Below are 23,949 nucleotides of genomic sequence, written 5' to 3'. Positions count from 1 at the left end.
AAAATTGTAATATAATACAAATCCTTACTTTCTATTAGGAAGAAGACAATTTTCTGAGAAATGCGATACAAAATATAAAAATCTGCCATCTTTAACTTAGTCTTATCAAACAAACTGTTCTATAAAAATTTTATATATATCATATATTTGTTTGTTTGATAAATAAAATAAAAAACTATTACTATTTATAAAAACTATGTTAATTTAATTTAATTCATCTCAAATTAAGGATGAATAGAATGAATTTCTGACCACTTCATATAGCTATTCAAAGTGTGAATACATACCATGGATACTTGGTAGTAGACTGAACTTTAGATCCAAAGCAAAGCCATTATTAAAAGAAATGGTGTTCACGATGCTGACAACTAGGAAATAAAAGTATTAAAATAAAATAAAATAAAAAGAAGGAAATAAAATAAAAAGCTGCGTTTTAAATTTTGTACAAGAAATCATGCATTTAAAATTTAAAAAAAAAAGTGAAAATTTAAAGTTATGTGACATCCAGGCATAGCTGCTGACAATATCTTCAAGAAATTATTATTACACAGACATCTCCATGAACGTTTGATGATTCATTACAGGACACCCATATGAACCTTTATTATTATTATCAAGAGAGACCTCCAGGTAGTCAGTGATTCATCAAGGTAGGCTACATATTACCCATACCAGCTGTCTTACCTGTTCTTGAATTTGTTCACACTACTTGTGCACACAACATCCAATGGCAATCCATTCCAATCAAGCACCCTCTGAGAAAAATTTTGCTCTCCTGATCCCTTCTTGATGGCATTCATTCTCAACTTTCAAGGATGTCCTCCTGTCTTTTCCCACCATTCATAAAATGAAAAATTCCATTTGATGATATCCTGTATGACCCTTCCAAAAGTTTGTAAGTCTAAATCATATCACCCATCTTGTTCTGGTTTGTTAGCATCTGCAGTCTACAAATTCTCAATCTGACTTCATAATCACTATTCCACAATCCTGATATCATTTTTAAACCTCACTTCACTATCATAATCACCATGGAGACTAGATCTGTGCACAATGGGCCAAGTATTTATTTTTTCTAGTATTTTATTATTCTATTATACTAATATTATTCTAGTATTTATTTACACTATACCAATCATTCACAGATAAAATACTCATGACTCTTGCAACCATTCTCTTCATTTCAGTCTTCATACCTTTACTAACCATGCTTTTAAACCTCCAGGAATGATTGCTCTCTACATGTGTTGGAAAATTTCTTATGCATCAATTTTACAAAATCCCTTTAGTAGCATACTGTATGTTTCTATGATATCCTCTCTTTTCTGTCATCAGCCAACCTTTGTAACTACACTTCTTCAATCTATCTTCATAGGGAGCATTCTATAGATTGTTGCCATCTTGGTCACTTATCTCTGGATTGTCTTCATTGCCTCATTTCCAAGAAACCCTGACAATAAGATCAGCATACAGTCAAGATGTGGCCATATCAAAGCGGAGGGATAATAACCTCCCGATCATTGCTTGTTAATGTATTATCAATATTGTTTTCAATATGTCCTCTAAACCTAAACTTCCTATCTGCCATCATCCCCAAATTTCTCATCAACTTTTGCAGTCTAATTCAGTCAATGTAATACAAATTATGTGATCTTTTCATCCCAGAATATACATAACCTTACACTTTACACATGATACTGACCAGTATTCTTCATTACTGATACTGTTACTTCATATTGAATTTTTTTTTTTTTTGGAATATGAACAACAAACTAAGTTTATAACACAGTTTATTAAGTATAAAATTATTGTACAAGTAGAGTCAGTCTTTGACATGACAGGATTCCTGTTCCAGTGATCCCATTGGAAATCACTATACACGCATACACATACATTTTTATTTTCACTTTCATTCCTAATTCGATGGTCTCTTTCTTTTACACAACACTTGAAGAATCACTTTCCACTTGGCCATTTTCACATGAAATAACCACTAAAAAAATCACAAACAAAAAAAATGATGCTACCATACAGTGGATGGAGCAGTTAATCATTAGACTGTATGACCAAGCAATTCAAAATCAAAAATAATATAATAAGATTACCAGACTCATCATAAATTGAGAAAAATCGTCTTGTGCTATACTGATCTTGTGGTGGCCCTCCTACGAATCATATGTGTTTCTATCAAGACCAAAATATGTTGAGGGGGGGGGGGGTCTCAGGGCACACCACTTGAAACTAATAATTAAGGGAAAGTCTATATTTGGTTGGTATTTGGTGTACTGAACTATATTTAAAGTAACTAGTAATAAACAGTATCTTTGATAGATAGAAATGAATATAACTCTCTATAGTGAAAAACACTTCCCTCTCTAAATTAAAATTTCCAAGAAATTATATTCTCGATTTCTCCTTTATCCAAGTGTAAGCAAACAAAGTTTGCGCGTGAAGTAACTTCACGATTGGATTACTTGTATATAGAGGCTGATGACTTCACATTGATTACCTTAGTATCCCATAATGCAAAGTGAATATCCTTACAGACATGTAAGAATATGAGCCCAGTTATGAAGTTATTTCACATGCAAATTTTGTTTGCTTACACTCTCCCCAACAAACATTATACTGAAATGACTCAAGCAACCTTCTCCCCCAGCCCCAATACACATGCTGTACAGCTGCAAGTCAAGCAAGGTACAAGAAGTTTTATTGTAGCACTAAATGCAGCATGAATTTTTTTTTATTCTTTATAATGGGAATTGTCCATCAAAATACAATTCATTTGTATTTTGATGGACATTGTATACATCATACTTGAATGACTGCATAAAAAAAATAATAAGTAAAATGTATACATTAATTTTTTAAAAAAAATAAAAAATTCCAGATTTTTATTAAGTTGTCATCTGGTACAATATGTCAACTTCATTCCTTACTACTTGTGTCTAATGCCGAATGATGTTTCCTAAGTTTCCAGAAATCAACATATTTTTCTGGATGGAGCTTGTCACAATTTTACACGTGTAGCAAAGAAACTGTTAACAAAGCTTTGGTTGGTCAAACTATCACATTTGTTTGTAAAAAATCCTTATTCACATTCATTTGAAACTGGTATCATACTAAGAGCTATCAGCAAATGTTTAAATTTTTCTGAAACCAAGATTTCAATTAGGTATTTACAAAATCTGCAAATTGTATCTGTTTAATTTAACTGAAAATATCAAGTAGAGTGATGTGGACTAATATCAGAATGGGGAACCGGACAATGAGACTCAATCATGCCTATAGTCCTACAGAAGGTTTTCTACTAAGGAGGAAGTAGAGGAATTTTTTGAGGCATTAAAGAAGGCAGCTGGCACAAGGAAAAAGGAAAAGTTGGTCCTTGTTGGAGATCTAAACAGCAGAGTAGGAAATGATTATCAGACATATAGAAACATTTTGGGATGGAATTTTGGAGAAGAGAAGAAAGCTAATAATAATGGTAGGTACTTGCTGGATTTCTGTTCGGGACATGGATTAGTTATTAGTAATACTATATTCCAACAAAAAAATGTGCACAAATTTCACATGGAAAGGAGATGCAAAGAAGGAATAAGAAAAATCTCATTGGCTAGTGTTGAAAGCAATGTTTTCCCACTGGTTCAGGATACAAGAGTATACAGATAATTTGAAATTAGAAGTGATCATTTAGTTTTGAGCAGGATAAAAAAAAGTATAAGAAAGTTTTAAAACAAATCAGATTTTAGCAGCTTTCAGAGGTGACTGGAGACTCAAGTACATGAATATTATTCAAGAAAAAAATGAGAGTTTGAGAACAGGAACCTAACCTTGGAGATTCAGTGGCAAACCCTGAAGTTTGCCACTGAAAACAGTGACTGATTCAGTCAGAGAGGCATGTGGTGAATTTGTCTGCAAGAATAGAAAAAAACACAACTCCATGATAGACTCAGACAGCTAAAGAGGCAGTCAAGAAAAAAAAAGAAAGAACACCAAAAGTCCCTGCCAAATAAGTCAGTCAGCTTGTGCTCTTATAGAATACAAAACAAAATTTAAGAAAGTGAAGCACTGTGTAAAACTAGCTAAACAAAAGTCATGTGAGGAGAAGGATCAGGAAGGTGGCAAAATATTTTGGAGGCTATTAAAAAAAATCTTAGAAATGGAAAAAGGAGTACTATAAAAGGAATCAGAGATGATAAAGGCTGAAGATTAAAATATTTAGATGTCTGGTGTAATTACCTTGTAAGATTTCTAAATGAAACAAGAAGTGACAGCACAGGGTAGAAAACACTCAACAAGAGTGCAATAAGATATATATCATATTTGAAAGAAAAAGCCATCAAAAACTTGGAATGTGGAAAGGCAGTGATATTTGATCAGAAATGCTCAAACATGGAGGTATAAAAGTGGTTATACTGCATAATTCAGAAGGTCTGTTGAGAGGATTGAATTCCACATTGCAGTAGAGGTCTCATAGTATCTATCTATAAAATGGGGAAAAAAAAACAATGTAAAATTACTGAGGAATTTCCCTACCGATTGTTCCTGGTAAATAAGCTTTATGTGAGTATACTTCAGCAATGACTAAGAAAAATTGTGGAAGAGAAGCTTACAGAAGAACAAGCTGGGTTCAGGTCAAACAGAGTTTTTAGAATCACACTTTCACTTTAAGACAAGTAGTTGAAAAATCATGAGAATATAACAAGGATCTGTATTAGATTTTGTGGATTTGGAAAATGCATATGACAAGGTGCAAAGAGGAAAGCTGCTCAAAAAATTGCTTCAGTTATATGGTGTAAATGGAATATTATATCAGTCACTACTTAGCCTATATTTGAATTGTAAATCAGCAGTTAGAATTGATGGAGGCACAAGAAGATAGGTTGATGTTAAATCAGGTGTGGGACAACAGTATACCTCCAACATTGTTACCTCCACTCTTACTCATCATCTATCTGGAATTTGAATGGATCACATTATGAAGGAAATTGGTATTAAAGCTAATATCAAAATTAGAGATATTAATTTCATCTCTTTACTTCATCCACATGATGTTATATTTTAAATAAATAATCAAGTACAAGCCTGCAGGATCTCCAACTAAATAGAATAACTGCTGCAATAAATCTGGTATGAAAATCAGCAATAAAATGACAAAAGAAAAAAAAAAAGACAAAAACGATGAAAATAGGCAGAAACTTTGAAAACACCAGCTGCATCTTGAATGGAGAACCTATAGAACAAGTAAAACATTTCAACTGTTTAGCACAATATTTAGTGAAGATGGCAAATTAAATATGGAAAAAGCAGAATTAGCAAAGCTGATATGATAGGAAGTCAACAATAAATTTATATGGAATAAGAGAGAAATTAGTACTAAATCAGCTGTATACAAGACTGTGTTCAATCAATTTTAACTTATGGATCTAAGAGTTAGGTTATAACTACAACACCTTCATCAAAGACTGAAGACCACAAATATGAGAGTTCTGAGAAAGATTAAGGCAGTAAATAGATGGCATCAATTGCAATAATACCATATTAAAAAATGGGGATATTAGAAAAGAACTTGACATTGTTATTGTTAGTATTTAGAGAATGTGTTAACAGAGCTAATCTCAGGTAATATGATCACTTAAACAGAATGAGAGAGAGAGAGAGAGAGAGAGAGAGGAAAGATTAATAAAAGAAGTGTTCTTTCTCATGATGGTAGGAAAAAAAAAAAACAGAGGAAGGCCAAGATCTAGGTGGATTGATATATTAAAAAGTGCTTTAGAAGACAAAAATATAGGACTTGATAATATTGGAATCTTGACAGATAACAGGTTAAGAGGGAGGAGAAATGTTGATAGGAAATTAGTAATGATATAACTTTTCCCATATATTTACCAGGCATATACCCTCAGGGGTGTACAGGATATGTGATAGTACACCCCTGAGGGTATATGCCAGGAATTTGATTATGATTATAACTGACAATTTTTCTAATTTTACTCTACACTGTCACTTCAGAGTTAATATCTTTGGGCTATTGTTTCCTACTGATTTGTAAAAAAGTGCCTGATGCAAAAGGGACATATTCATTCAGCTTGATGTGCAACTTGCATGAGACACAGCCTGGTAGATATATTAAGAATGAAAGTAATTTACTCTTCTTCTTTAGCAACAACTGTTCCAATAGAAATCATCAGGTCCAGCAGGTTAAATCTCTCCATTTCTTTCTATTCTCCAAAATTCTTCCTTCATGAATACTGTGCCAGTTCAGGTTTCTCTTTTGTAGATCTTCTCTTATCTAGTCTCTCTCTCTCTCTCTCTCTCTCTCTCTCTCTCTCTCTCCACCTTTTCCATTGCCTTCTTCTTGCTCTCTTTCCCTCAAATTTTATTTCATAATTTTCTTGTTGGTATTCTTTCTAAGTTCATTTCTCATTAGATGTCCAAACCACTTCAAGCAAGACTTCATAAACATTCCTTATTCTGTCATGGCCAACATTGTCCTTAAAACTTAAATTCCTTTGCTTGTATTCTATACATGTCCCTGCTGTATAAATCAAAATGGGCAAAAAGTAACTTTTTTAATCAAAAGCTTGCAGTTAAGTGGGACCTCACTGTCCCAAAGTAAACTACTTACATTCTTAAAAAGTTTGGCCAAGTGAATTCCTTCTCATTATCTACTGGTCTAAACTTCCATCACTAGAAAATATACTTCCTGATATTTGAAGTTTTACTACTTTTCAAATCTTGCCCATTGAATTCAATACCATTAATGTTTACATTTCCAGTATGATTTAAAACCATACTCTAATTCTTCGTACTATTAATATGTAACCCATAGTTCTGTGTCAAAGTACCGTATTTTTCGATAGATAACGTGCACATTATCTAAATTTCTTAAAAATGAACATGCGTGATATACATTTGAAAGGTATGAGAGGTAAATCAAATGTAATAACAAAACTTAGGTAGAAGTATTACTTAATATTTATTGAACATTACACTATTCAAATCCAAAAAAATTCTTCACCAGACTCAATATTGAAAGAATCAATTGTGTTAAAAATTTTGTTTGGTATTTCTCCAGCTTCATAATCATTGTCACCGGACACCACTGCATTCCCTTGTGCTTTAATGAAGCCATTTCTAACACAGTTTTTTCACTTACAACAGCCCAACTTTCTACAGTCCACGTAACTATATCTTTATATGCCGTTCTTTTCATCTGCCCATGTTTTGTTATATTCATGGATGCCATTCATCATCCAGTCTTCCCACTTAGCCCACAAATTGTCTTTGAATGGTTTATTTATTGCAAGATCAAGCGGTCGGAGTTTTTTTGTTAAACCACCTGGAATGATGGCCAATTTGGAATACTTACAATTGTTTTAACTTCTGCTGTCGTGTGTGCGCTACACGAATCCAACACTAACAAAGATTTTGGGTTGAAAAATGCCATTTTTCTCTTTTGCCACACATTCTCCAACCAAAATTTCATAACCTCGGAATTTATCCAACCTTTATCATTAGCAGTAACAATAATATCTTTGGAATCGCAACCTTTTGGAACAATCTTTCTTTTGAAAATCACCATCAGTGGCAGTTTGGAACCATCTGCAGTTACGCAGAGAACCACAGTAAAGTTAGACCTTTTGTGCCCCTGTTATAGCACTGAAACCTCTTTTGCTTCCTTCAGATTCACAGTCTTAGAACTAAGCATGTCAAAACTTATGGGAACCTCATCCATATTCCCAAAGTGACAAGCATCAACCCTACACAAGTTCTCTCTCAGAAACAAATGAAATTTAGCTACTTTCGCTTCACAGTGGCACGACAAATTTTGTCCAACACTAGTGGAGGAGCACACGCTTAAATTGTTTCTCTTCATAAATCCAAAAACCGAAGATGGGTAGGCCTTGAAATCCTTTACTAAAAAACACACGTACTAACCACAGTAATAAGTGATGATAAGTAATAAGTAATTAGTGATGAATCCACCACAGGTTTCGTTATATAAAAATTGAAATCCTTTATATTATCGTTTTGCGCAATTCTTTTCGATTCCTGCAACACATGAACAGTAGATATTCTCATACCTTTAGTTTTTTCACTAACAACCCAATCAAACAGTTTTTTTCCTACGGTTGGCACGTTTCCTTGTATGCAAACATTTCAGGACTGTTTCAGCCTTTTGCCATTTGCAAACACTACTTTCTCCAACACCAAACAATCTAGCAGCTTCATGATTCCCTTTTTCCTTTGCTACCTGTACCACTTCAAGCTTGAACTGCTATGTAGGATTTTCTCCAAGAAGTACTTCTGTCTTCCATGGCTAATTCAGATCTAATAACAAAATATAAACAAATAATGATTTACTTTATGAGATATTTTAAAACTGGATGTACAGAATAATCGACCACTGCTACTAGCAACGCACATGCTTTTAAAGAATTCCTCCATCCTCTGTCTGTACTTCCTAACTCTACTGCTAGTTGGCGCATGTGCATTATCTATACATCAAAAGGAGTGATGAAAATGTTGGGGGTGTGCGTTATACATTAGGTGAGCGTTACTATCGAAAAATACAGCACATTCCATTTGGCCAGTTTGTTCTGTAGTTCTTCTGAATGCGCCCAAATCACTACATCATTTGCAAACATAGCTGTTTCTCCTTTCTAGTCATCAACTATATCAGGAACACTATTCATCACTACAACGCAGCAATAGAGACAGCACACTTCCTTGTTGCAGTCCAGTTTTAAGTGTAAACCACTCTGAATTACCAAATTTAGTCTTCACAGAGCTCTTAGACTTAATATATGTATTCTTTATCATAAATATTTCTTCTTTTTTTTTTTTTTCTATGCCTATCTTTTTCCAACTTTGCCAGACTTTTTTCCAAACCTAATCAAGGCTTTTACCAAATCAAGAAATGCCATAAACAGGCTTTTTCCAATTTCCCAGTGTCTTTCCATCATTTCCCTTACAGCAAAAATCAGATTAAAAGTTGATCACTCTTTTCTAAAACCAAATTGCTCTTCTCTTAGACCATCCTCTATTTTATTTCTTATTCTTGTTGCCATTATCCTTTAATAAATTTTTGCACAGTGAGATGATAATCTCATTCGTCTATGATTACCACACTCCTTTCTTGAGCCTCCTTTATATATTGGAACAATAATCTCCTTGGTGCAATCAGGTATCACCTTCTCTTTCCAGATCAATTTAAAGATGCCACATAGCCATTTCAACCCACTGATCAATTCAACAGGCAAACCATCTATCCCAGGGGATTTTCCATTCTTCATCTTCCTTAATGCTTCTTCAACCTCTGTCAGACTTATTTCCTTATTATCTCTCTCACCTGTGTATTCACTGAATATTCATTTCCAATTCATTTCATTATGGCTTTCATCTTTATTTAACAGATCTCTGAAATAACATTGCCACATCATCCTAATCTCTTTTCCAGTAGTCACAAGATTTCCATCCCCATTTATCTGGTTCCTCATTCAAAAGTCCACATAATAATTTTTGTTGTTGTTGACATTAACATCTTCTTCCAACTTATGTATAAATTCAGCCCAGCTTTTTATCTTTTCCTCTGTATTTTTTTTTTTTTCGATGGCTCTTTCTCTGATTATAAACAACTTTATCATCATTTGATAGATTTCATAAACCTCTGAAAAGCTTTCTTTTTTAATTTGATTGCTTCTTTAACTCTCTCTCTCATTCCACTAGCATATTTTTCTTTTCTACTTCCACCTGTTCTTCCATGCACCTCTTCTGCTTATCTGAATGTAAGGTAAACTTGTAAAAATTTGATTTTTTAACGATACTTGTGACATAATGATTATTAATAGTAACAATAAATAAAGAAATACTATTTTGGTATCATTTTTTTTTTCACTATCATAATTCACTATCAAGAATAATAATTATTCTTGTGTAAATGCGTATATATTTCTAAACTTGTAAAAAATTACTGAATATTACAAATTTCTAAATATACCATGTCCATATATCACACATCATTTTCAATCAGGATGAAATGGTCTCAAACCAAAATAAAATATTCCTCTCTCAGAATCATTCAAAAGAAACTTTCTTTTTTTCAAATTGCAAGAATAATCCTGGATAGCATTTTTTTTTATTTATCCAGATAGCTATTCATATTGAAATAATTTACTTGCTCCTCCAAAGATATATTCCCAGGTGAGAGAAAAAAATTTTCGCTCCAAGATAATAATGCTCTATCTGAAAAACATACATACTTACACATATATATTTATACGTAGGCTGTTCAATAATAAGACTATATTTATACAGAAAACAGATTACCTTTAATCGTCTTCATTTACATGGTCTTTTTCGAAGTAACTACTGTGAGATGCGATGCATTTGTCCCAACGTTGCATCCACTTCTTAAACACATGTGAGAGTCTGTTTTTTGAGAGTTCTTTCAAAACTGCCTCTGCAGCTTTTACACATGCTTTGTTGCTTTCAAAATGGCGGCCTCTTAGTGGTTTCTTGAGCTGAGGAAACAGCGAGAAATCGCACGGTGCGAGATCAGGACTGTATGGAGAGTGTGGTAGAATATCTGTGTTGTTCTTCTGCAAAACGTCCACTACACAACCAGCAATATGTGGCCTTGCATTATTGTGGTGCAATAAGAAGCCATTCTTCAGCAATGGACACTTCCTTTTGACGTGCTTGATGATAATCGCTGCTGTGTTGATCATTGTCTCTGTTGATGGATGTTGAAGGTCTTCCCTCACGTTCAGATCTTCCACATTTTGCCTTTCTTCCTTAAAAGTTTTATGCCAGCAAAAAACACTTGCCCTCGACATTGCTTCATCGTGGAAAGCTTCGCGTAGCATGTTAAAAGTGTCCGATGCCGATTTTTGCAAACGCACACAAAATTTAATCACATAACGCTGTTCCAAGGACGCTTCCATTTTGAAGACTGGTCGCACCTTGTAGGGGCGCTGATGAGCACTTGCGTTTAGTCACGTGGCACTCTGGCACATCAGCCTGTATACGCCATTTATCAACCTCTTTTGTTAATACATACAGCAACATTTCTTTATTCCACAGAAATTACTATTGTGATGAGCGGTTTCGCCACAGTAAAATTAGTCTTATTACTTATTGAACAGCCCACGTATATTTATCTATATTTATTAACTATTCAGGATTAATTTAGGAATGATACTGAAAAAAAAAATATGATACCAAAATAGTATTTCTTTATTTATTGTTACTATTAACAAAGAAAAAGAATAATGATAATTTAAACTTATTGAAATATGAAATGGAAATAAAAGAAAAGTTTTATTTATAGAGAAAATATAACCAGTGTGTGTATATGTGTGTTTTGTCATGGATTTAAATATATATGTATGCTTTTTTCAGATGGAGCACAATTTTCTCAATTCAGAGTGAATTTTTTTGCTATACACCAGAATGATTTACCAGAGCAAAAAAAAATTGTGCCCCTCTGGATTAAATCCCCATAGATAAATATACTAGACCCTAAACATCAATTGTTTCAGTGGGATAGAAATATATTTACAAAAAATATTTTGTTCCACTCCATAATAATTTAGGATCAAAGAATTTGTTCAATCTCCCTGCTTTCAATACAGGTGTCTATATGCTGTACCACTGCATGCTGTCCAAAAAAAGAACTGTTACATACCTATAAAGTAGATTCGGGTTAATGAGGGCAGCTGTTTTACTGTTACAACTCTGGAAGAATAAAATCAAAATAAGAATATATCAAGAATCTGCTTCATTTATTTAAGAAAATATGCTGTTTTAATTGGGCCAGCCAGTACCCTCCACCACATGGAGTGTTAGAAAGAGTACGTAACCTTGCTTTAAAGATTAAAATTTATGATGACATCTACAATGCTGACAAAACAGGGTTATTTTATCATGCTACATGAGATGGTTCTCTGGGTTATAAACATGCTACTGTTTGGTTCAATGAAATCAATGAACTATGTAACAGTTATGCTATTCAAATATGCCAGGAACTGATAAACAAAAGCTGCTAGTTATTGGAATGAGGGACAGGCCTTGATGCTTTAAAAGGATTAGAATGAAGAGTTTAGCAGTAAATTTTTAAGAATTGGCACATGGAATATTTTATTCAGTGCAAAAGTTAATCTTTTACAGGCAATACAGTTTATAACCAATACATGGTGAGCAATAAGCAATAAAACTAAACATTCAATCATGGATTTGCCAGATATAGCTCATAATGAAAAAAATTTTCCATTAGTCATGAACCACATTAGAAACTATGAAGAGTTTGCATCCATTGATGGTAGCTTCAACATTATGATGAAGATCAAGAAATTGCAGCAAAACATCAGAGAACATTATAAAAAAGCAATGAGGATAACACTCCTGAGTTTGAATAAGTGCCAACCAGAACAGCAGAAAATTTCTTACTGGATTATGACTATTTCATGCAGAAAATAATAAAGGTATTGTTATATCTGCACTAGGTACCTGCAATATCCAGTCAATTTCTACAATGTCATTATTTAAAAGGATTAGAATGGAGAGTTTACCAGTAAATTTTTAAGAATTGGCACATGGAATTACAACAGAAATCAAGAAATATTTTTTGGTGGTCTTGACAACTGCTTAGGAGGTCAGTGCAAAAGTTAATCTTTACAGGTAATACAGTTAACAAATAATGTCATTATTTGTTAAGAACTGCATGTGTGTTTAACATATATACTGTATAAATGAAATTATTTTTATGGCAAATATTTTGCTTTAATTATCTGTAAGTTAGTAATGTTGTGCAATAAACGAAAAACTTGTCTACACTTGTTTTATGCGCTACATACACCTTTTAAACTCTCAATGCACAAGTTCATTTAAATAGGGCTGCTGCTTAATTGGATCAAATGATGTTATTCCTGATGTGGCCCAGTTAACTGGAATCCACTGCATACGGATTATATTAAGAAGAAAATTTGCATTACACCTGATATCAGCTCTTTAAGCACATGATATTATATTCCAAAATAAATCCAATATAAGTTTCCAGGATTAAATACTGCTGTAACAAATTGGGTATGTAAATCAGCAATAAACATGGAAAACATCAATTGAATTTTCTATGGAGAACTTATTGAACAAGTAAAACATTTTTATCTATTTAGGATTTTTAGTGGAAATGAAAAATTAAATATGGATATAGCTAACATATTAAATATAACTAGCAAAAATTTTACAACAAAGAGTTGAGAAATCATGAGTTTTGTAGATCTCGAAAAGGCATATGACAAGGTTCCCAGGGTGAAACTGTTTAAAACACTACATAGTCTATATGTAAGTTGTAAGTCACCAATCAGAATTAAAGGGAATACAGGAAGATGGTTTTATGTAAAATCAGGTGTAAGACTAGGATGCACATTATTTCCACTCTTAATCATCATATATATGGATTGCATTGTGAAAGAAAGTGGCATTAAACCTAATATTAGAACTGAAGATATCAAACTTAGCTCTTTGCTTTATGCAGATGATGTTGTACTTCTAAACACTCCAGTACAAGTCTCGATAACAGCTGCATAACACTGCATAGCAGCTGTAACAAATTTCGCATGAAAATCAGCAACAAAAAGACCAAAACTATGAAAATATGCAGGAATATAGAAAACTTCAGCTGCATTCTGAATGAAGAGCCTATAAAATAAGTAAAATATTTCAGCTATTTAAGCAGTTTTGAGTGAAATAGCAAATTAAATCTGGGAATAAACAACAGAGTAAGCAAAGCTGGTATAGTGGAGAGCCAACTGAATAAATTTATATGGAATAAGAAATTAACCAAAACACTAAACTAGCAGTATACAAAACAGTATTCAAACCAGTTTTAAGTTATGCATCTGAGAGTTGGGTTAGAAATAAAGACCACAAATATGAGAGTTTTAGAAAAACTAGGGGCCTGGACAGCTGGAATCAGTTGCAGAATCATATTAAAAATAAAGACATTGGAAGGAACTTGACATTGTTTGCATTCAAGAATGTGTGAGCAGGGCAAATCTCAGGTGTATGATAATTTAAATAGAACAGGAGAGGAAAGGTTAGCAAAACAGGTGTTTGATGCCAAGATGGCAGGAAAAAAGATGCAGAGGAAGACCAAGGTCTAGGTGGATTGATTCAGTCAGAAGCTTAGAAAAATGAACTGTTCAATACAACATAGCAGAGTGCTAACAAGTAACAGACTAATTTGTAGGAAAATTGTTGATAGGAGTTATTAATAATGTAATCTTACTCATGTAGCACTGTCATAGTAGCTTGAACACCCCCTTGAAGGTACATATCAGGAAACTGATGATGATGATGATGATAGCATGGCAAAGAGTCTTATATAGAATAAGAGAGAAATGAACAAGAGCACTAAACTAACAGTATACAAAATAGCTTCAAGTTAATTGGTGAGGTAGGATGATGTAATGTAGTGTGAGATATGAGGGTTTTTGAGGAAAATTAATGGATGAACAGGCAGCATAATATTAAAAATGTCATGTTAAAAACTATTTAAAATAATGACATTAAAAGTATCTTATTAAATAAAAGATATGTTAGAAAGAAACAGCACTGTTAGCATTCAAGATGTATGAAGAGCTAATCTAAGGTGGTATTATCACTTAAAACAGAATGAAGAGGAAAGGTTAGCAAAGAAAGTATCTGTAGGGATGGTAGGGAAAAGACCCTAAAACTCATGTTGGTGAATGGGGGTGTAGATGATACCATCAGTATCCTCTACACCCCCCCCCCCAAACACACACACACACACACTAAAAGATATATAGGATGAAATAATAATGATTACTACTATTATTATTTTACAATTTATTGCTTTAGAATGATCATCCTTATGAAAAAAGGTTATAAAAATATCAGACAATGGATAAGAAATACTAAATGCATTCCTGGCCTGCTAAACAAAAGTTTTATTTAATATGATAATAATAATAAAAAAAAAATCCATGTCTCCTTTATGGAATGCATACCTACTATTAATTACTGTAAGAAAAATTAAATAACCACTTTGTTAAAAAAAAAAAAAAAAAAAAAAAACTGCACAACATGAACACATACCTGTTGACAACACAAATTTAAGATTCGTATAAAAAGATAAAACTCTCTATTTAAGAAGTACCTTGTTTATAGTATGGTTTCTCTCACAAATATTCATTTTTTTTAATGAATAAAAACTTATAATGCTGCTCACTATATTTATGTGTATGTTAACATAAAAATTAAATTACACTATATGAATTTAATGCTTATAAACATGAGGAAATTAATGTAAATCTGGATTAACATTAAATTATGAAATTTAATGTTAATCCAGAAGAATTATTCAACTGATTTACATCACATATATTAACAATCTCTTGCTATCAATTAATCCTGTATTGGTCAGCATTCCCAATTCATTCTGCACACATCATGCTTTTTGTAAGTAGAATAGTTCAGCATATGACAACTAATCTAAGTGACATGGAGTGATATAGGACCAAAGGACACAAAATTGAGAATAGCTGAGGAAAGGGTTCTGTTCTGTGTGAGACTAGAGGTGAGCTCTGAAGTATACATGGAGCTGAAGAAGTCACTGTGATTTTCAGAATTGGGGATATAATTTGAAGAGGATTCTAGATTTGTCATTCTCTGGCATGAAATATCAAATCATACACAAGGCAACAGTGCTGCTTGTGATGAAAGGAATCACACAGGGGATAAACTAGATAATCGAGATATATAGTGCTCAAGATATCTGGGATTTAGTCTGAAAGAGGAGGTCAGGGCTAGAGGTTGTAAGTGATGATTCCCCCACTCATTTCATCAACATTCATGGCATGAATGTTGATGAAATGAATGTAGATATGCTTTTTTATAGGATATTTAATATTTTTTAAATATTTTTGGTGTTATTATTTGTTGTAAAGCAACTTACAAAAAAACTGGACAAATGAGTCTTGCATAGTGGGCATGTTTTGGCTGAGAGGATGACATTAAGACAAAAAATTGTATTTTGGTTTTAGATGTCAGTTATAACTATACTTCAATTTGAAAACTGACCTTGCTCTGGATTCCTCTTCCATATTATTACAGTTGAGTCTGCTGATGCTGTAGCAATATACATATATGAAGAATCACTGCTTGAGTACATGGCAGTCCCTACCGTAATAGAAGCTTCATGTCCTAATAATATACTTTCAACTGAAAACTGAAATGTAAAAAACAAATTTTAGAGAAAATTAAAAACATTTTTTTTGCCACTGATAACAAAGAAAACTGTGCATACATGTGTGTGTGTGTGCGTGCCAGTACTTGGAGTTGGTAAAACCATTTACAACTTTAAAAAATGGATGAAGGACTGAAGGTTTGAAATTACAAATAATAAAAGAATTTCAATTTTTAGTCTTTTGGATCATAAATTTTATTTAAGGAATAACCAGAAAACAAATAATTCACTATTTTTAAAACTTTGTAGCATTATCTCATTTGCCACTGTTGTGTCGACTTCCGTCTAATATATGTACCTTTTAGTCTATCATATACCCGTAAGACTCTTTCTCAGGTATCACATGGTACCTCTGAATAACAATAGAATTGCCTCAGGGTCGAGCCAATACCAGAGTATCAGAGATCAACCTCTCCTAAAACACTAAGAAATTTATTTTTTATTGCTGCACCACTTAGGGCTTTTAGATTAAATAAACTATATCAATCAAGAGGCAATCTCTAGATTGTACTTAAGTGATACCTTGACCTTGCAGACGTGGCCAAAATCTCTTCTTTCTAATTTCCCGCCCAGGTTCGTATTAAGTTTTATAAGTGGTGCATCGGATTCCAAATTACAGATAGTCTTAGTTGGATTCAAAAGCAAGGTTTATTGAACACTATAATTATATATATACAGTACATGTTAGTTTAGTTTTCATTCTAAGAGAGTTCCTGACAATTAGGTTAACATTAAAACACTCTAACAACATACAGATACTCAAACCGATTATTTTTATATTAGCAATATCAATCTTATCAACAAACAAACACTCTAACTAGGTATGATATTCACAGCAATAATTTTTCCAATCCAGTCACAACCAAGCCACTCTAGATAGCATCAATGTCTTTTACAATTTGTTATTAATATCACTCTTTAAACACATATTATAATTCAATTCCATAAGGAGACAGTAAATTTACGGTATTTATCTCAAGATCACTACAGTTCAGTTCTTTATAATACTATTAATGTTCTTTCCTCTTAATCACAACGCGGCACAAATCCTTTCATCCATAGTTAATAAAATTAATAAATTCTACTTATCTATCTTGAACGTTCATCACATTAATTGATCTTCAGGAATCTATTTCTCCTTGATCGAATTTTCCATAGGTTCTTCTCTGGCTTTAAGCACACACGTGGTTCTTCGTGCTATCCGTGAACTTTTACGATCTCTGCATAACGAGCACGTAACCTTTCCTTCTGGGATGGCTGGGCCTATACTCACTCCACGGGACTACGGACCTCGAGTTTCCGCCGATGCCCCAATCAAAACCTCCAGAGTGGAGGCGCTGCACCCTTCTCCAGTTCACGACACCGAGAGACCAACACCAAGAGATCAGGAACAAAAAGCCTCGTGCGTGTGTGTGTGTGGGGTTCTTGATCCTTTTATTTCGCCTTGGTTCCTGGCGATGCTCGCACTCTGCGATGTCCACCTAGCACTTTCACGTGAGTCGAAGTCACAGCATCCACCTTTCTCTGCTACCCTTCTCGAGCACTGTTTTTATGAGATTGCCTGGGACAAACCACTCCCCTTGCATTACTGCTTCGTGACCTTTGGGTTTACATCCCCTTTAGAAATTTGTGCAAGTCATTCAATAACTTCTAATACTTATGGCTCTAACAAATATTAAGTATTTACATTTCCACTATTATTTACACAAACTAGTGAGTGGTCTTTTGTTGAAATACTAGATAACTACTCCTTTTTCTTAAATTTGAAACATTTAACATATTTACAAAGCTGTATTATAATACCTAGAGACAAACACATGTGTTTATTTTCCTTTTCATTGGGTTATGTATGCTAAACCGTGATAAGATTGGAATTCCTAAAATCACAATCTATCACAATTTAACACCACAGAATAATATATACATAAATGGTACAATAGTAGATATTTTCAATTTCAAAACTTGATCATGTCACAACCACAGCAAAAAAAAAACTACTTATACTATGGAACTGGTCTGATTGCTGTTTCCTCTATTACCATTATTAATGGTTTTTTCACACCTAATATTCTTCTCTGAACATTCTTTTTTCAGTGGTGCTCATAAAAGGTAACTGGCATTAAGTGCAGTAAAGTTGAGGTTTGCTGCCATACAAACCTTAACTTTCTTACTGCTCTTTAATTTGACAATAAAGCATATAAGCAGTAGCATTTGGTCAATTACTACAATGAAATGCTGGAATTACTTTAAAATAGTGCCAAATATAAGATATCTCATCCCATTCTCTTCTTACATTTTGGGCTTGAAGGTCTGTTGTGGATAAGAAACTTGGCTTCTTAAAAACCAAATTTTTTGACAATGATGAGGTGGTTAATCTTATCCTACCTCCAGTTTACTATCTGTCAATGCATGTGTTCTGTAGACAGTATGCCTCTAATGCAGTGGGAGAAAATTCAAGTTTTACCCCAATGCACCATGTAAAAAACCAAAAACTCAACAACTTCCATATGAATGAGACATGCTAATTTACCTCTTGTCAGAAAGCCCTTATTGACATTCCTCATATCTAGAAGGACAGGATCTATCTTGAGCAAAAACTTTTCAAGCAAAAGACTGCTACTGCCAACTGTGCTATGGAGACATTTATATATGTATCTTCTCCTCTGTGTTAGATTCAGTGGTCTGTCACAACCTAAATAATGGGATAATTTGGTTGACATGTGGATAGCATCTCTGCTTGCCGAAAACAGGCTGTGGGTTCATCTAACAATACAGGATGGATGTTTGTGAAAGTCAGACAATTTCAAACAATTAAATATCAGACAATTTTTTTAGCTTGATGTAAGTCCACCACTCTGCTTAGAGTCTTCAAGTGAATTAAAAAAGTATTATTAATATAAAATGATAGGTTTACAACCTCTTGTGGATGGAATTCACATAATATATATACAGTAGTCCCCCTCTTACCTGCAGAGGATATGTTCCAAGATGCCCCATACTGAACCCTATATATACCTTTTTTACCTATACATAATACCTATGATAATGTTTAATTTATAAATTAGGCACAGTAAGAGATTAACAATAACTAATAATAAAATAAAGCAATTATAACAATATTCTGTAATAAAAGTTATCTGAATGTGAATGGAATCTTAGCAACCTCAGCATACGTTTTTATTATTATTATTTATTTTTTATTATTTTATAAAGTCAAGAACCTTCACCTTTTTCACTTAAAAGGAAGCACTTTATGGCTTCTCTCTGGCATATCCAAATTCAATACTATTGCATTTTGGGGCCATTATTAAGTAAAATAAGGGTCAAGGACTTGTGCTCAAGTCGACTGTTGCAGTGCTTGACCTTTATTTCAGGAATGTTTCAGGCAACATTCAACAATATATTGACCCTTATTTCAACTCAGGAATGTTTCAGGCAACATTCCTGCCTTAGCTTGCATTACTTGACTTTAGTAGCTAAGGCAACTCAGGAATGCCGAGAATTGTATTCTCGTAAGCTCTCAGGTCAACTTTTGAAATTTTCATAGTTTCTACAAATATTCAGCTTTGAAATAATATTGGATCTGATATCCACTTTTCCAATGTAATTATAAATTATTTCTGTAATTTTCCATTTATTATTTTCAGACTGGGTTGACCACGGATAACTGAAACCGCGGATAAGGGGGGACTATGGTGTGTATGTGTGTGTGTGTGTGTGTTTTTGAAGAGAATGCTTAAGGGTAATAGCGATAGCTGGGAGATCTCCATATTCTTAGAGGCTGTGAAGAGCCAATCTTTACCTTTTGATGATATATACCCAACAGTAGGTATCCTTCGAGATACTGAACAAATGAGGTTTTAGCCAACTCAGCTGATCTGAGTTAGACTCAATAGAAAAGATTTGAAGAGTAGTGAAAACTTCAAATATCTGGGAAGAATACTTTCTAATGATGGAAATTTAGACCAGGAGATAATGTGGAAGATTTCATTTCATTAGGTAATTTTTTTTTTAAACAGTGTAAGTGGTCTACTTTGGGACAGTGAGGTTCCACTTAAGTGCAGGCTTTTGATTAACAGAAGTTACTTTTTTGTCCATTGTGGTTTATGCAGCAGAGACATGGGGACTAACAGGAAGAGATACAAGTGGAATACAAGCAATGTAGATGAAAGTTTAAGGACGATGTTGGCAAAAACAGGGAAAGACAGAATGAGAGATGTGAACATTGAGAATGGTTTGAGACTAAGAAGTGTTGAAGAAGTGTACGTGCTCACCACGGAGATTGATAGGCGATTGACAGCTGACAGAGAGGATGTTTGGTACTGGGGTAATGGGGGAAAATAAGAGGATCCAAAGAGGAGAGAATGAAGTTTGAGAACAAAGACCAGAGAATTTCATTTCAGGAAGTTTTTAAGAAAATGTGACAGTTTGAATATATTAATTGAGAAGAGGTTTGATAAAGAACTGACTCTAATGAACATTTATTGTTTGTAGGAATTCATTGTGGAAAACAAAATGGTCAGTTTTGGTAGACTAAGTACATGTAACACAAACCATTAATAAAATAGGTCAGAGAGAGAATGAATTTATCCTATAAAGATAAAGGAGATCTCAAATGTATTATTTTAATTTAGAAGGCCTTGGATCCAAATAGTTTTATAGTTTTAATTTACTTTTATTAACAATGTAAATAGATTTTAGTTTCATTAAATATATATGTTAAAATATAAAAAAATATATTTTTTATTTGGTCTTAAGTCAATCATTTCTTAGATTCAAAAAATAACAGAATTAAAAGTCATTGCATCAATCCAACTGGATTGAACTCATGTATATTTACCTAACATTCAGTGCAAAAAGCAATCTCATTATAGAGAGATATTAACATAACTGGTGTGGTTGACAGAATTTTTAACGTAACTGGAGCAGCTGAAATGATTATCATCAACATATGCATGAAGTGCTACATCACTTCATCTGTCACCATTATATTAGTTAAAAGGCTCTATAATGTTAACTGAATAACTGGCTTTATCACAAAGACTATGTTTCAGTATTGACTTGGATGCATTAGCTTGTTCCTGTCGATGGTTAATACTTGTACCTTGGACCCAGGTATGAGCAAACACTGCAAAATGGAAAGCTGGGTTCAAGGCCAAGTAAGAGTTGAAGACCAGATTTTTATATTACAGTGTGATATCTCAAGAATATAAAAAACATCTGTATTCAAGTTTTGTAAATCTGTAGAATGCATGGCAAGGGAAAAGTTATTCAAAATGTTACCATTATATGGTGTAAAAGGGACATTACATACAGAGCAATATATAGCCTATGCTAAAAGACAGAAGTTGGAATTCACCACCAAACTGGCCTTAATACATCAATAAATTCATGGTTGAAAAGTATCCACTGAAATTGATATAACATTTGGATACTATTAGAATAACATGGATATGAAACATAAATTATTTGATGTATTTTTCCATTTAGCTGGTTATAGATTGTATATCCAGATAGTTTGATGTAGTGAGATAAGGGGGCATGCTATGATCACTGTTATTCAACATCAGTAAGGATCAATTATGAAGGAAAGTAGAAATAAACCTAAAATATAACTCAGAATGTGCTTTATTCAGTTATGTTATAATCTTAAATATAACATATCTTCAGTACTTATTAACTAAATGAAAATTAGCAACTGGAGCAGCTGAAATAGATAAAAATTGTTATGACAAATCAAGTTTATTTTATATATATATTGAGTACAACCCCAGTTACTACTACCTCATTCAATGCTGTTTCAGTATAGCACTCTTTCTTTTTGCAAATGCTCTGTCAAATGGCAATTGCCCAAAATCATTGCCTTCAAGGTGATAACTGTACATAATAGATGACTGTACATAATTCTCTGGTTTCAAGCAATAATACTGAACATACTAACTCTCCTATTCAATGCACTTGGTATAAAATACACACACTTGGTTATTAAATAACATATACAAGTGTTTGAATTGGGTAAAAAAAAAAATAATTTAAAAAAAAAAAAAAAGTCTTCATTTTTGAGCCACAATGTCCAGAAAAAAATTGTGAAAATGAAAAATCAAAGATGCACAAGAAAGCATTTCTCTGGATATAAATATCGAGACAATCAGAAAGAGGTGAACAACAATTTGACATAGGTGCTTCGTTAAAAACTTACCAACATCTACTATAAGAAAAATTATGAAAAATACATAAAATAAGATCTGCAACTACCATTGCAAAATTTTCAGCAACAAAGGTAACCAGTTAAGGAAGCCATATTCTTGAATAGAAATGGAAAATTTTGTATTTGGTAGATGATCAAAGTAACACAACCCTTAAGTTAATCAATAATAATGAATAAAAGGCAAAAGAAACATTTTTAAACATGTTCAAGGAAAAAGTAAGAAACATTTAGAACTAGCATAAGCTACTTTGATTGTTTTAAAAAGCACAGCAACATACATAGCATATATATATCAGTAGAGAAGCGGGCAAGTCCAGATACAAAGGCAGTTTTGTATATTAATTTATACAGAATAATGCGGTTAATTAAAAGTTCACTGTTATATTCATGTCTATGTTTTCATCTTTCCCTATTCACCTAAGGTTAAATGATGTTTAGTGCTCTAATTCTAAGAATGTATCCTAAGCATTAACTGAGGTCTTATCGTACACACACACACACACACATATGTGTGTGTGTGTGTGTGTGTGTGTGTGTGTTCTTTATGTTCTTTCTTGTGGTTATATCAAATGCTTTAATATCATTTTTGTTCCAGGTGTTTATCAGAACTTTCCAGACCTTTCCCCCACCCCTTGTGGGATCCTGTCTGGCGATTCATATATTATAAAAGGTATGGGAAAGTGAACAGAGAAGAAAGATCTTTTTTGCATGGAAAAAACTGTGTACAAGACTGTGTTTTTGAAAGCTAGTTGCTTTCAAAAACACAGCCTGAAGGTATGTGTTTAATGAATTATGTGTAGAAGCTTGTGATATTTGGGCATTTAATCATTTGTTAGGAGGAGGGGGAAGGGAACACTGTGGATAGGGTTATTAGTCAGCAAGATGTAATTTATGCATAAAAGAAAGAAGACATGTGACATAACAAAGCCCTAAAACAGTGCCATGTGGACAAGAAAAAAAAGGTGAAAGCACAGATAAGCAGAGGTTTGCGACAGCCATTGCAAGGATACCAGATAATATACATACTATTTGTACAGGAGGAAAGCTTCTTGCATGTGGCTCTTTCAAGTTGGATTTGAATTTCTTGACAGTTGATTTAATTTTCTTTTTGTTAAATTATGCAAAAAAAAAAGTTTCATTGTAGACTGAGAATGAGGAGAGTTCTTGTCTAAAGCCAACTTATGTATGCTGAATTTTTCTCTTTGACAGTTTATATAGCTATTGACAAACCTTGGCTTGGACATTTGGCAGAAATTTTGAAATCTATGGCAAATGAAAGACTTCATTTTTATTTCAGTGTTTTTTTTTTCCCCAGAGCATTTGTTCAGATCAGGGGAGTGGAACCTCTCCCTCCAACCAGAGGCCATGTCAGTAGTGTTAACAGTTGACAAATTAGGAATATTTAAGCATACTGCTTGGAATGTAAACTTGTCTCTTAAATGTATGTTTACTCCAGGTAATGATGTTA

The 23,949-nt window shown here is 33.2% G+C and overlaps 1 protein-coding gene across 1 annotated transcript in view; it reads right to left on the bottom strand.

Annotated features, from left to right (window-relative positions):
- Elp2 (elongator complex protein 2) overlaps window positions 1–23,949 on the bottom strand; it is a 218,242-nt gene that overhangs the window by 176,030 nt on the left and 18,263 nt on the right. The window contains exons 4-5 of the mRNA XM_090412092.1: window positions 16,108–16,255; window positions 288–368 (exon numbers count right to left, since the gene is read on the bottom strand). Of these exons, the coding sequence (XP_090268218.1) occupies window positions 288–368; window positions 16,108–16,255 (229 nt within the window). The remainder of the gene's footprint in view (window positions 1–287; window positions 369–16,107; window positions 16,256–23,949) is intronic.

Source organism: Typopeltis vanoorti, chromosome 22 (genome assembly GCF_054136105.1).
Source record: "Typopeltis vanoorti isolate ZY-2024b chromosome 22, IOZ_Tvanoo_1.0, whole genome shotgun sequence".
Classification (NCBI taxonomy): domain Eukaryota; kingdom Metazoa; phylum Arthropoda; class Arachnida; order Uropygi; family Thelyphonidae; genus Typopeltis; species Typopeltis vanoorti.
The sequence above is the reverse complement of the archived record's forward strand: the minus strand, read 5'-3'. Positions and strand labels throughout refer to the sequence as shown.